This window comes from Triticum aestivum, chromosome 3B (genome assembly GCF_018294505.1).
Source record: "Triticum aestivum cultivar Chinese Spring chromosome 3B, IWGSC CS RefSeq v2.1, whole genome shotgun sequence".
Taxonomy (NCBI): Eukaryota; Viridiplantae; Streptophyta; class Magnoliopsida; order Poales; family Poaceae; genus Triticum; species Triticum aestivum.
Window position 1 is genome coordinate 615,164,776 of NC_057801.1, and position 14,540 is coordinate 615,179,315.

General features: G+C 42.4%; 1 protein-coding gene and 1 long non-coding RNA gene across 2 annotated transcripts; both read right to left on the reverse strand.

The window, feature by feature from the left end:
• Window positions 1-6,669: 6,669 nt before the first annotated feature.
• Window positions 6,670-9,589, reverse strand: LOC123071277 (uncharacterized). The gene is made up of 4 exons (XR_006434221.1): window positions 8,142-9,589; window positions 7,889-8,028; window positions 7,326-7,418; window positions 6,670-7,099 (listed from the first exon to the last, which is right to left on the reverse strand). It is a non-coding gene; the product is annotated as an uncharacterized lncRNA (long non-coding RNA).
• Window positions 9,590-12,060: 2,471 nt separating this feature from the next.
• On the reverse strand, window positions 12,061-14,206 carry LOC123067630 (formin-like protein 5). Its single transcript, XM_044490351.1, has 4 exons — window positions 13,543-14,206; window positions 13,345-13,453; window positions 13,139-13,169; window positions 12,061-13,044 (listed from the first exon to the last, which is right to left on the reverse strand). Exons 1-4 carry the CDS (start codon window positions 14,204-14,206, stop codon window positions 13,042-13,044), a joined length of 807 nt encoding a protein of 268 aa, XP_044346286.1. The 3' UTR covers window positions 12,061-13,041.
• Between the last annotated feature and the right edge of the window lie 334 nt (window positions 14,207-14,540).

Consider the following 14,540-nt stretch of genomic DNA (forward strand, 5'->3'; position numbering starts at 1 on the left):
CGGGCCCTGCCCGGCTAACTAAGTTAGTTAGGGCTAACTAACTTGGTTAGTTGACTGGGTCACTGACCAGTGGACCCCACTGGTCAGGTTTGACCTGGTCGACGCCTTTGACCTGCTGACGTCAGGGTGAGGTCATGCTGACGCAATAATTCCTTTCTGGAATTTAAATAAATCTTAAATGATTTAATAATTCCAGAAAATGCCTAAAACTTCTAAAAATCATAGAAAATTAACCGTAACTCCAAATTATATAAATTATATATGAAAAATTATCAGAAAAATTCAAGGAATCCATCTGTACCACTTTCATGCATGTTAGAACAACTTATAGCTGCTGTTTAGCACAAAACAATTAAATGGCATTTGAATAATCACATATGGAGTTTGAATTTGAATCTTGTATTCAAACCAACTTCATTTAATCTGTTGCTAGTTGCATTAGCTCAAAACACATTCATATTGCCATGTCATGAGCATGCATCATACTGTGCATTGCATTGATTGTGTTCCCTTCTGTGTTGCCGGTATTTGTCCCCTCTCGATAGACGTGATACCGATGATGTGACCGTTGACACTGATGAAGACTCAATGTTACCTTCAGAAGTGCCAGGCAAGCAAAACCCCCTTGTTCATTCCGATACAATCCTACTCTCTCGCTCCTTCTCTCTTTTAATGCATTAGGACAACACCGATTTATCTGTTACTTGCTGCGGTAGCTGAACCCCTTTATCCTTTGCATGACCTGTCATTGCCACAGTAAATAGATGAAACCCACTAGCATGAGTAGGAGTTGTTTGAGCCCTGTTGTGCCTACTCATTTATGCTTGTTTGTCATGCCTGCTACTGCTTAGAGTTGAGTCAGGTCTGATTCATCGGGGATGAATCAGAGGTGTGTGAACATGTCCTACTGTGTGTGAGCTAAGTGTGTGAACACGATTTGGTAAAGGTAGCGGTGAGAGGCCATGTAGGAGTACATGGTGGGTTGTCTCATTGCAGCCGTCCTCAGGAACTGAGTTCTGTGTTTGTGATCCATGATTCAGCTACTACCACGCATTGGGCCCGAAACCAATGGACCCTCTCGGCTTCTTAATCACCCTTGTCCTCTGTCCAGGAGTTGCAAGTAGTTTCTGGTGTTTGTAGTATGCTGGAGGCCGTGCGCAGCGCTGACCGTAGGGGTGGGCTGTGATGCGGTAGGCACGTGGCCGGGTAAACCGGGCGCCCGTTTGGTGTCACGGAACCCTGTTCACATCGTTTGGGGCTGTGAGCGAAACTCCGGCCGGATCTCCTCATGGATGGAACCCGAATAGGCGATAAACCTGGACTAGAGACTTGAGTGTTTAGGTAGGCCGTGGCCGACACCCACGTTGGGCTTCCGCTTGAAGGTTGCCGAGTACATGTCGTGTAAACGGCGGTAAGTGGTGAGAGCGTGTGTGAAGAAGTACACCCCTGCAGGGTTAACATCATCTATTCGAATAGCCGTGTCCGCGGAAAAGGACTTCTGGGTTGCTTATATCAGTTCATAGACAAGTGAAAGTGGATACTCTAAAATACGCAAGATAAGCGTGAGTGCTATGGATGGCGTTCTCGTAGGGAGACGGGAGCGGATCCATAGTGGTGTATTGATATGGTGAATATGTGGACTCGTGTGCGCCACCTCAAAAGAGTTACTTGCAGTCGTAGTTTAGGATAGCCACCGAGTCAAAGCTGGCTTGCTGCAGTTAAACCCCACCACCCCTTTGTTGATAATGATGCATATGTAGTTAGTTCTGATGTAAGTCTTGCTGGGTACATTTGTACTCACGTTTGCCTATTTTATGTTTTTGCAGAGAGACTTCGGTCTCGCTAGTAGTTCCGCGTGGACTTCGACGTTTAGCTTGTTACCTCAGCTACGATCTTGTGCCCTCGGCAGGATCTGATAGATAGTCAGGCTTCTCAGCCTTTTTCATTTATAGATGTCTGTACTCAGACATGATAGCTTCCGCTTGTGCTTTGACTTGTATGCTCTGAATGTTGGGTCGTGAGACCCCTGTTTGTAATATCTCGCTCCTCGGAGCCTATTGAATAAATTACTTGAGTCGTAGAGTCATGTTGTGATGCCATGTTGTAGTTGCACATATCGAGCATATTGTATGTATGTTATTGAAATGCTTGGTATGTGTGGGATCTGACCATCTAGTTGTTTATCTTTAGTAGCCTCTCTTACGGGGAAATGTCTCCTAGTGTTTCCACCGAGCCATGGTAGCTTGCTACTGCTCCGGAACACTTAGGCTGGCCGGCATGTGTCCTTCTTCGTTCCTGTGTCTGTCCCTTCGGGGAAATGTCACGCGATGAATACCGGAGTCCTGTTAGCCCGCTACAGCCTGGTTCACCGGAGTCCTGCTAGCCCAGTGCTACAGCCTGGTTTCACTCGCTGATGACCGACACGTTCGATGCTGGGTCATGGATGCCTGTCCCTGTAAGTCTGTGCCACTTTGGGTTTACGACTAGCCATGTCAGCCCGGGCTCCTTATCATATGGATGCTAGCGACACTGTCATATACGTGTGCCAAAAGGCGCAAACGGTCTCGGGCTAAGGTAAGGCGACACCCGTGGGAATACCGTGCGTGAGGCCGCAAAGTGATATGAGGTGTTACATGCTAGATCGATGTGGCATTGAGTCGGGGTCCTGACATACTTTGAAGCACAAGTGTGGAAAAAGGATAGTAACATTGTCCCTTCTCTCTTTTTCTCTCTTTTATTATTCGGGCCTTCTCTTTTTTTTGCTATTTTTTTTCTTTCATCCGGAGTCTCATCACGACTTATGGGGGAATCATAGTCTCCATCATCCTTTCCTCACATGGGACAATGCTCTAATAATGATGATCATCACACTTTTATTTACTTACAACTCAAGAATTACAACTTGATACTTAGAACAAAATATGGCTCTATGTGAATGCCTCCGGCGGTGTACTGGGATATGCAATGAATCAAGAGTGACATGTAGGAAAGAATAATAAAGGTGGCCTTGCCACAAATATGATGTCAACTACATGATCATGCAAAGTAATATGACAATGATGAAGCGTGTCATAATAAATGGAACAGTGGTAAGTTGCATGGCAATATATCTCAGAATGGCTATGGAATTGCCATAATAGGTAGGTATGGTGGCTGTTTTGAGGAAGGTATATGGTGGGTATATGATACCGGCGAAAGGTGCGCGGTATTAGAGAGGCTAGCAATGGTGGAAGGGTGAGAGTGTGTATAATCCATGGACTCAATATTAGTCATAAAGAACTCACATACTTATTGCAAAAATCTATTAGTTATCAAAACGAAGTACTACGCGCATGCTCCTAGGGGGATATATTGGTAGGAAAAGACCATCGCTCGTCCCTTACCTCCACTCATAAGGAAGACAATCAATAAATAAATCATGCTCTGACTTCATCACATAACGGTTCACCATACGTGCATGCTACGGGAATCACAAACTTTACAACAAGTATTTCTCAAATTCAAAACTACTCAACTAGCATGACTATAATATCACCATCTTCATATCTCAAAACAATTATCAAGTATCAAACTTCTCTTAGTATTCAATGCACTTTATATGAAAGTTTTTATTATATCCATCTTGGATGCCTATCATATTAGGACAAATTTTATAACCAAAGAAAATTACCATGCTGTTCTAAACGACTCTCAGAATAATATAAATGAAGCATGATAGATCAATAATTTCTATAAAATATAACCACCACCATGGTCTAAAATATATAAGTGAAGCGCTAGATCAAAATTGTTTAGGTCAAAAGATATAAGTGAAGCAAATAGAGTATTCTAATAAATTCCGATTAATGTGTGTCTCTCTCAAAAGGTGTGTACATCACGGATGATTGTGGTGAACTAAAAAGTAAAGACTCAAATCATACAAGACGCTGCAAGCAAAACACATATCATGTGGTGAATAAAAATATAGCTCCAAGTAAAGTTATCGATGGACGAAGACAAAAGAGGGGATGCCTTCCGGGGCATCCCCAAGCTTGGGATTTTGGGTTGTCCTTAGATTTTACCTTGGGGTGCCTTGGGAATCCCTAATCTTAGGCTCGTGTCACTCCTTATTCCATAATCCATCAAATCTTTACCCACAACTTGAAAACTACACAACACAAAACATAACAGAAAATCTCGTGAGCTTCGTTAGCGAAAGAAAACAAAACACCACTTCAAGGTACTGTAATGAACTCATTCTTTATCTATACTAGTAGAGTGCCCGTGCGTTGCCACGGGCTCTTAAAATAGTTTGCACAAGTTACATGTTAAATTTTATATGTACAAACAATATAACACAAACACAATTATTGAATAATTGAAGTCCAATTTTGTAATGTAAATTCATAACAAAAATAAAGATTAACGACATGTCCATGTAACAAACTGAGCGATGTTCGAACTAAACATCTGTTACAAAACTATCAATATCTAGATGATGCGCTTAAGAAATTCTTTCACAATATCTGGAAAGTTTTCTTTAGCTTCATTCCCACAACGTTTTAGCAAGTATAGTAAAAACTGCTTCCTCAACTCATACCCATTCTGCACAAACAAATATATATAGTTAGTATGATAAGTTCACGCCAAAGGTCTTAAAACATGTAACGGACAATACTCATCGTGCAAACCGGCTTGACCAATTCTTTACCGTTCCACTAGAGCATAAAATGAAAAACAAAATAGGCAGACACATTCCTGCAATTTTTTAAATTAATAAATAAAAAATTTAGTGATAAAAAAATAAAAGTTTTTCTTATGAATTCATTACCATCTATACTCGTTGAAATACTAAACGGAAATAAAGGTTCCCATTTAGATATATCGAAATTCCAACCAGACAGCTTTATTTTGAGTGCTTCTTTGAAATCCCTTGCAAAACTTTTTACTCAGTGCATGCCTCAAATTTTTATCCTCTGACGATTGTGATGTTTGAATAGGGTCCATAATATATAGACAACGTGCCTCTTTGTCGATTATGTAAAAGATGTATCGGCCGATGAATGCATAGGGAAGATAAATCTACAAGTGGAGCTATTAGAAACAACAATAAACCATGATAACAATAGACAAAATACTTGATTTACCATGTTACACGACGGGATGCACGTGTGTTGCAACGGGCTGCATCGGCAACTACCTTTTTACCCTTGAAGCGATCTTCTTTTCTTTCTTTTTTGATTCTCCCAACTAAAAATTGTTTATCGAAGTGATATGTTCTTTGATAAATTTACGACCATACTAAAATATTAATAGCTAAAAACATATTTATCAAAGAACATTTCTAGAACACATTTGACATGAACGTTGTCGTGTCTGATAGATTATGAACAAACACAATGATTGCTTATCACCAAATCCCATTTATATTTTAGAATGTGGTTGAAATTATAGCTTTATAGAAGAAAAACTTATCAGAAATATGCTACAAAAATAACATCTTGTGTTTAAACCCATAGAAATGAAGATCTTTAATAAGGCCATAAGAAGACATGTAGAAAGCAACATAGTACTCCCTTCGGTCCTTTTACTCGCACATAAGATTTGTCTAAAGTCAAACTTTGTAAAGTTTACCAACTTTATAGAAAATACAAAAAAATCACAATACGGAATCAATATCATTAGATTCACATCACGAGTTCAATTTTTATAATGTATAACTTTAGTATTGCATAAGATGGTATTTTTTCATATAAATATGGTCAAAAATATTCTAAATATCTCGGTATTAAGGGTGTCAGTTATATGTCAGACTATGAAAATTTGATGCAAAGTTGATTTATGAGGGTTGTTGGGTCTTTAGTCGGATGGTTGTTGTTTATCCTCTACCCCTGACCTCTTCCTCCTACTGAACCGCCAACTACCACCGGCCGATCCACCCATCGCCACCACCCCCGACCGTGTTGCTTCCCTGCCCTCCCCTGTCGCCACCCTCGCCTATCCCTCTGGACCACCCCGGTAACCAGATTTTTTCGGCGAGCCATCGCACCCCCACCCACACCTGTCAACCCTCTTCCCGCCTTCGACTATGACGCCACTGCTCGAGCAACGTTGGATCTTCATCGAATGGTTGTTGTTTGTCTTCTACCTTGGGCTTCTTCCTCCTTAACAGCAGCCACCACCCGCCGATCTGCTAGCCGCGACCGCCACCCCCGACCAAACCTCTGAACCAGCCTAGCGGCCAGATTTTTCCGATGAACCACTGCACCCCTATGAACCTTCTTTCTCGCCTCCGACTATGATGCCACTCCTCACTACTGCCTAGCGACCAGATTTTTCCGGTGAACTACCGCACCCCTACAAACCTTCTTCCTCGCCTCCGACTATGACGCCACTCCTCACTACCGCTCGAAGTGTCGTCCTTGTCTCCTACGAGGGCTCAGCCTCGCAGTGCCATCGACGCCTTCGGCATCGCCATTGCATCTCGTAGTGCCATCAACGACTTCGGCCTCAGGTTGCACTTGTGTTCTCCCAAAAATCAACTTGCAAAGATTCAAAATTCAATTGACTCACGAGTAGCTCGTGCACAATACTAATCATGTCTAACTTGTTACCTTTAGATACTCACATGGACATCACATTTCTCCCATTGTCCGTGCGTTGCAATAGGAGCAGACTTATTCTGATGATTTAATAGTGATCCTATCCTCATGCACATAAGACGGAACTTAAATCTATCTGCCCCTAATACAATGTTGGCATCACCGTACCCGACTCGCAATCTCTTCTATCCACATCCCCATTCAACCAGAATGGTAAAAGTCAATTTCAAACATAAACATTAAACTAAATTAACTAAACTGTTCTTGATATTGACCTAAAATAAGAAGCCGAAAAATCAAACTTCCTTATGAACAAGAGTTGTTGTACAAAAGGTTTACCTAGCTAACCATGAATTTATAAGAGAGTATGAAATCAGTCGACAATAATCCTCAAGAAGCGCCTCCACCCTGTCCTTCTCCCTCTTTCCATCTGTATCCTCTTTCACCCCTCTTCTCTCCTCTCTCATCCATCCTCTTCCTTTTCACATCCATCCGTGCTCTGCAACCTTCTTCCTTGCCTAAACAAAAACAGATAATAAAATGTTAAGGTAAAAAACACATCAACGTGGAGTCCCAAAGCTGAAAAACATTATGTAATAAAAATAGATGCATGTAACATTAAAAAATGCATACACCAATAGAGCAAGCATCCGAGTAACTAATAGGTTGTTGTATCAACTACTTGCATGTATACATGAATTCATTTTAAATTTCTAGGAAAGGAATGCAGGTTGTGGGGCTTACCGTTATTGTCCTATCAGCAAAACCAGGACAAAACCATTTGTTCCCTGGATCAAATGCTACAGATCGCACTCATCCCAAGTGACCACTAATGACCTGTATTACGGAAATAGAAAATGTATTTTATCGCTTAGTGAAAACTAAGATGCTCTCACAGTATAATTCCAAGAAAATATGCAAAAGAATCTAGAAGATTTAACTATTTAAACCAGTACATAAAAGCTCAAAGTTGGGTTATTACAAGTGCATGCATGATCAAACTAAATCTTATTTTCTAATTGGAATATGACATTGGTATTTCGAGAACTTATCTGAGGTGCCAAACCTTATAGTTAAAACAAAATAAATTGGAAGGTCGCACTTGAAAATTGTACAACAAACAAAATACTCCGATGGAGCATGCCATGGAGGTTTAGGCTACTGGCGCAGATGTCAAGAATTTGAAAGACATATCAAGACATGAGCAATTTAAAATAACAACCAGAAGTGCACATTACGTCCTAAAAGTACAATGTCCCAAAGTACAATGATCAGACCACCATAGAAGGAAATGTAAGTGATAAAACCTGTGAGATGACCAGGAAAACAAGAAGGGAAGACCAAATCTTGCAAATACAATTAATTAAATCTCGCTCCTGTCCTTGCGGTGACACATGGCTTGCTACTCGGCCTTGGCTCCCAATATACTACACTCCGCAGGAATTACCTATAAAAACAATATTTCAGAGAACTAAGAATGAAACTCTAAATTCTGATTAAACTAATCATTTTTGACTATACATGATAATAGCATGACAAACTGAAGCTCATACATCTTACATGTGAAAATAACATCAGTAGCTACCATCATGCTGCTCCATTTCCTTGCACACCACCACCATACGTGATAATAGGATCATCCATCTGCTAGATTATTTTTTGGAGAATCTAAAAGCTATCCAATAACCTCCATTGATTCTTTTAGCATTACGATCTAGCCCACCTTGCACACCACCATCATGGTCCAAAGAGTGAAACTGAAACATATGGTCTGGTTTGATGTGAACCTAAACTACTATGATGGAACAATGAACACAAAGGAAACGTCAAAATAGAATTATTTTTGAAATATTTTTCTGATGAATGATCCGAGTGATAAGAGACCCACAGAAACATAAACACACCACTATTATCCTTCTGAGATATGGATGTTTTAGAATCAAAAGTATTGTCAGGAAAATACTATATTTTTTCAAAAAATATATTTGAACTGAGAAATCTTCTCTTATAAAGGGAGAAGTATTTTAACAAAGTTAACATTCATATGTACAGCCAAGCACTAAATTTTTATTTGTATATTGTTTCAGTTCACCAAAAACCAAATTTCTCCTTAAGATATCTTGAATGATAATAGATATCCAAATACCTGTAAAGCAAAAAAAGAGTAAACAAGGTATTAATCATTACTCAAGTTTATTTTACCATGTACGTGCACACACGTCAAGACCAGCACATCCATATAATTTAGCATGCTAATGGCTTTCAAACTTCAAGCAGAAGGTATCCGGCTACTTCGTGAGTTGACCGTATAATATAATCAACCTGTGTATGAGTGAAATCAGTCTGTCTATTTGTTCCGGTGAGAAGCCCATGCGCCTACCCATCTCAATCGTGTTTTCCAAAATAAAGGCACCATCTAGATCACAACGAAATTTACTTCTACTTGGTCATGTCACTCATATGTTGTTGGACGTAGTCAGTAATCAGTTGAGCCTAAAAAGCAGTCGCTAACCAATCAGGCACTGTAAGGGCTGATGGGCCTTTCTTCTATCATAAGACTAACTTTCTTCTATGAAGCTGGTAGGCGTTTCAATTTTTATGGTGTACTCTTGAAGATCTGATAGCTAGATATGTTCTCAAGAAATAAGATGAAGCTAAGATGCTACCACATGACTAATTATACCCACCACCAAAGTAACAATAGTAAGAATCAAGCTGCTACTAAGAGTTTAATTGCAAACGTACGACAATTTGTATTTGGGTCACTCTTATTTGTGAGCCTTTTTTCTAGTTAATTTTCGACGTCTGTTGCTCCAGTCCAAGGTGACATCCTCCCATGACGAACTTGGGATCGCTGTGTGGCTAAGTCGTCAGAGATGTCTTGTCCGACGACCGGCAGCCGCACATGAGGGCGTTCTTGGGGATCAGGAACTTGTCATCCTCTCATGATCACAAGGTATGCCAGTTCATAGTAGTATTGCCAGAAGCAGGGTTCTAATTAATTTTAAAAAAATGGAACACAACTCAATGTATAGTCTAGAGTTTTCATGAGAAAGCACAATATCCTTACCTAAACAATGTACCACAAAATGCCATCTCTCAAGGTGTAGATCTACCTGCTTTCCGATGATCATTTTCCTCCTTTCACACTGCACCAAAATTTAAGAGTCGCTCAGATTCAGATCACATAAAATAAAGCCGGTGGGAATAGTTGGGAGTGGGAGGTGGGAGGGAAGACGGAAAAAAAATGGTGTTGGTGGGACGAAATTTAACCGGTGAGCGGAGACTACCAACTGAGACATTAGTACAGATGACCGAATGACGGCTAACTCACCTTCGCCATGGCGCCCCCTCTACTTCACACCATACTTCCCCATGAACTGCCAAGGATGAGTCCCCCGCCAACCACCCTGCTCTCCGCCCTGATCCCCCCTTGTGTTCATGTCCATCCACCACGGCCATCAAGGGGGCCGAGGCGTGCGCCACCCATAACGCCCCCATCCAAGAAGGTAGATCTGATATCTCTTGAGCCATTTTCATAGTGTCTGTTATTAAGTCTTGAAGCAACCAACCAGTACATTTACCCTTATGTCGTAACCAAGAAAATGTACGACTTGATGAAAAATGCATGAACCACTCGCTCATGCAATTTGTTGTAAATCAATCTCTAATGAAATGCAATTTGCCATATTTTCTAAAGTAGGGAAATAATTTCACGCATACAACAGAACAATCCCAACCCCGTCCCTCTCACTCTCGGCCCTCACCCTTATCACAAAATCCACTAACTATTGTTCTAAATAAGCCAGTGATTGACGCCACTGTGGCAACCCAGCAGCAAGGGACAAGGGCGGCAACAGCCTTCCTATCTTAATGCTAGTCACCCGAGGCTCTACGATCCCTTACCATCAAAATCCTTCATTGCACAATCTCGAAGAAAGTAGCTTATTGGAAACAAAGAGGAAAAGTTAGAGCTTCCATCCAGAGGAATGAGAGCACAAAATATTTCCATGGCTCTGCCTCTCAAAGGTTTAGGAAAAATAAAACTCAAACCCTCGTTCCAAATGGAGTCGAGTTCTCTAACCACACCAAAAAAATAACCCAACACACTGACTTTTACAAGGATACACTATTAAGAGTCATAGTACACCTATAGGGTTTCGTTTGGAGGGGATTTATAGTCTGGGGTAAAATTCACAGGCCGAATGCACTAATGAAATTGAGGTGGGTAATTAATAGGGTGCTTCCTATTTAGCACGGCAGGCACCAGTTATAGCCACAGAAGCATCATCTTATACATGTATGTAACACAGCCTAGCTAGTCAAACAAAGAGACTATAGCTTACTCAACAGATAATTCCTTTAAGACAGGAAGAGGATAGAAGCTTAACTCCAGTTGTTTATGAGAAATATAATATGCTCTTAGATATGCAACTTTAGAATATTTAGAAGGCCTGCAGTTTATTAATTATCACTACATCACGACCATTGCAAATGGTGGCATGCCACTTGAAGTTCTCTGAAAATTCGCATGATTACTTGGCTCTCTTGTTACTTGGCAAGATTACAAAGCTTTGTGTGAAAATTTCAGGACATCATTGAATGAGAGAGGGCATGTCTTACAGATTAGTAACTTCTGTGTTGAAATTGTGAGTTATCAGGCAAGTACCTGAAGCAGGATATCCGCAATTGTAAACATCATGACATATTTAAACCTCTCGACCTTCCGTTTTCATGTTTGCATAGGCACTAAGGACCAAGTCATACTTGTTTCAATTGAAGGGACAACTTTAAAACATTTCTTCTCTGCCTTGGTGAACATCATGACATCTTTAAACCAAAGAAAATGCATGATAATGTAGAGAACTGAAAATGGACAGTTGGAAAAAAGAACCTCACTAATTCAGATTGACTACAATCAGTCCAAAAGTCAGATTTCAGACCAAGGCAAACCAGGAGAAGTGTAACTACCATATTAGGTAATTGACCACATACGACACTATACATCAATGAATCGGGGTCATCACAGCATGTAATAACAAAAAACTAATGGCATGGCCTCCCTTATAAATCACACCAAGATGAAAATAGTTACAACCAGGGTCTAATAGTTTATTGGAGAGAGGAAAGGTAGCGGTTCCATTTATCCTTAGAAGACGATCAATTAGAAATTATGCACAAACAAATCACTTATTATACTATTTGACTCTGACTTCTATAACCTGTATGAATCTGCTTTAAAATCTTTTCTAAATTGGCCCGACTTACACCAGAATGAGCTACACAAATGATGTGATGAATGTGCTATTAGTGATACCTGGCAGGAGGCAATCATTAGTCGAAAGAGGGGAAAGTGTCACATGTATACTAACAGATATTGTGTACATTTCCTTGTTTGAATATTCCTGCTCCACTCTAAATATGTTTGAATGAATTATGCGGCAAGCTACTAAAGGAAAACAATACTTATCTCTTTGGGCTTACTCTCCTTGAGCCATTGATTTCTCATTTTGTCAAAAAAATCTTGATCTAATCCCACTTCCCTAAGCACATATAACAATTCTGGTCTATTTTTACTCTAGCCCATTTATGCAATCCACCAAAGATGTTGAATAGAACCTTTAGTCTGCCAATCCATGAATGATGTGTGTAGAAAGGGTGGTGCACTGGTTTTGTGAAAAAAACTTCCGTTCACAATTTACTAAAATCTAAATGAGTAAATCAAATCATGTACCACAGATTCTTTAGTTTTTCAAAATTCCTATACAAAATTAGATCGATGGATATCATAATTCAGTATACTTCTTAAGTAATCAATCACCTGAGGATAGAGCCTCTCCAACCGGTAGTAGTAGGACTCTTTGTTGATGGACACTATTCTACAACATTCTTCATCTTCTTAGTAAAAGCCTTCAGGCCATCGATCCAGTTGTAGCCGACGCCATCACTGAGCTACATTCCTTCTGCCTACACAAGATACAATGTGGAGGGGAACATTGCAGTTGCAGAAAGCATTAGTCCAGAACGCAGCCGGTGTGCAGGCGACCGAGGGCCCCTGCTCCATGGCATCGACCACCACTCCTTGGCCACGACCACCGCGTCAGACCGCTCCGGCTGGGCTCCGCTTCATGTTCAACGTCGTCCTCCAACAGTGGGCGCACACACGCAGGCCATGAAGGATGGGAGGCGACCGCGACGACTTGAGCAGGAGGATGGAGACAGCATGAGCAGGAGGACGGAAACAGCCATATGGAGGCGATCAGAACATTTGCACACAAAAAAGTGAAGGGCCAGAAAGTGTGCAAAACTGGGTGAAAAGCAATGAAAACAAATAGAGTAGTACTGTAAAGGGAAGGGGGCAATTGGCGACAGCCAGGAAGCAGGGACCGTGCGGTGCATAGTCGTGGTCGGGCTGGAGCGCGGGTCCTCGTCCTCCTCTGCGTCACCGTCGTCTTCTCGCCTACTGTTTGAAATCGGAAAAAACGCAAATCAATCACACACAAATCGACAAACCAGGATAGAAAATGAATATTGAACATAGTCGTCTTTCAGCATACATAATGGTGCTTACTTGTGCTTGGACTCAACCTGCATACATGAGTGAGTGCAGCGCTCAACAACCAAGGAGAAGGACAGGAACAACATCTGAAGAGAGCTATCTTCTACATAAACAACCATATGGAGGCGGTCAAAACGTTTGCACACACAAAAGCAATGAAACTAAATATTAGTTCTTTGAAGGAGAGGGAGAGGGAGGAGCTACCCAAGCAAAGGGAAGGGCAGGCAGGAAGCAGGGGCCTTTGTGCAGTGCGTCGTAGTGGTCGTGCTCAAGCTCGGGGCCTCGTCATCTTTGGCGTCGTCGTCATCCTCGCCTGCTATTTGGAATCGTTAAAAATGCAAATCGATCGCACACAAATCAACGGGGTGAATCGAAAGAGGAAAGGCGAGAGGCGGATCGAACCTTGGGAGTCAACGCCGGCGGTGGCTGTAGGGAGCTGGATACCGAGGCTGGTCAGGCGAGAACAAATCCGGCACCCGCGTCCTTGGAGGTCGAGGAAACGGAGGCGCACCGACGTTCGTTGCCGCCGCGCTCGTCCCGACCGGCGGCTGCAGCAGGGTGCGCCATCCCGTTCCCCGATTCGACGACCTGTTGTACTCATCGCTGGTGAATCCTGCTGTGCAAATCCCATGCCGCACCTCCAGCCCAGTACCCACAGGCGCGATCTAGGGTTCCGGCCGCGAGGAGGGAAATTTCGTGTGTTTGACGCGTCCGCGAGGGAGAGAAGGAGAGGGGAGGAGGAGATCCGATGGTGGGGTAGACGGTGGAGGATGGGAGGTCGCCGGTGGGCTGAGGGAGGGTCGCGCATAGGCGGCATGGGCGGCCGGGAGTGAGGGAGGAGGTGGTGACAGGGCAGCACCGGGATCCAGGGAGGTTGGGGGTTGGGCAGCACCAGTGGTGAGGGAGAAGGTGGGGGCGGGGTGGCGCCGGGAGTGAGGGAGAAGGTGGGGCGGGGCGACGCCAGGATCGCAGGAGGAGATGGGGGACGGGCGGCGCCGGGAGCCAGGGAGGAGGATGGGGCTCGCGGCGTCGGGCGGTGGCGAAGGGATCTGGAGGCCTCGCTCATGCGTGCGAGACGCCTGATTTTTTGTTCGCTGTTTTTTCTTTCGTAGGTCTTTTTTCATAGGTCTTTTTTCGCTGGTCTTTTTTCATTGAGGCATGCGAGTGCGAGGCGTGCGAGGACTGGAGGCATCACTCCCTTTTTACCTGGTTTTGGTTGGTTTTCTTTTTGGTACGGGGAAGTGGGAGGTGGGATTGAGGACGAAAAAAATCGGACGAAAATGGTGGGACGAAAGTAAAACCCAGAAAGCGACCTACCAACTGAGACATAGGAGTTTAGATTGGTGTTAAACCTACTGTATTACAACTTCTCTATGGTTCATAAATTCTGATACTAGCCC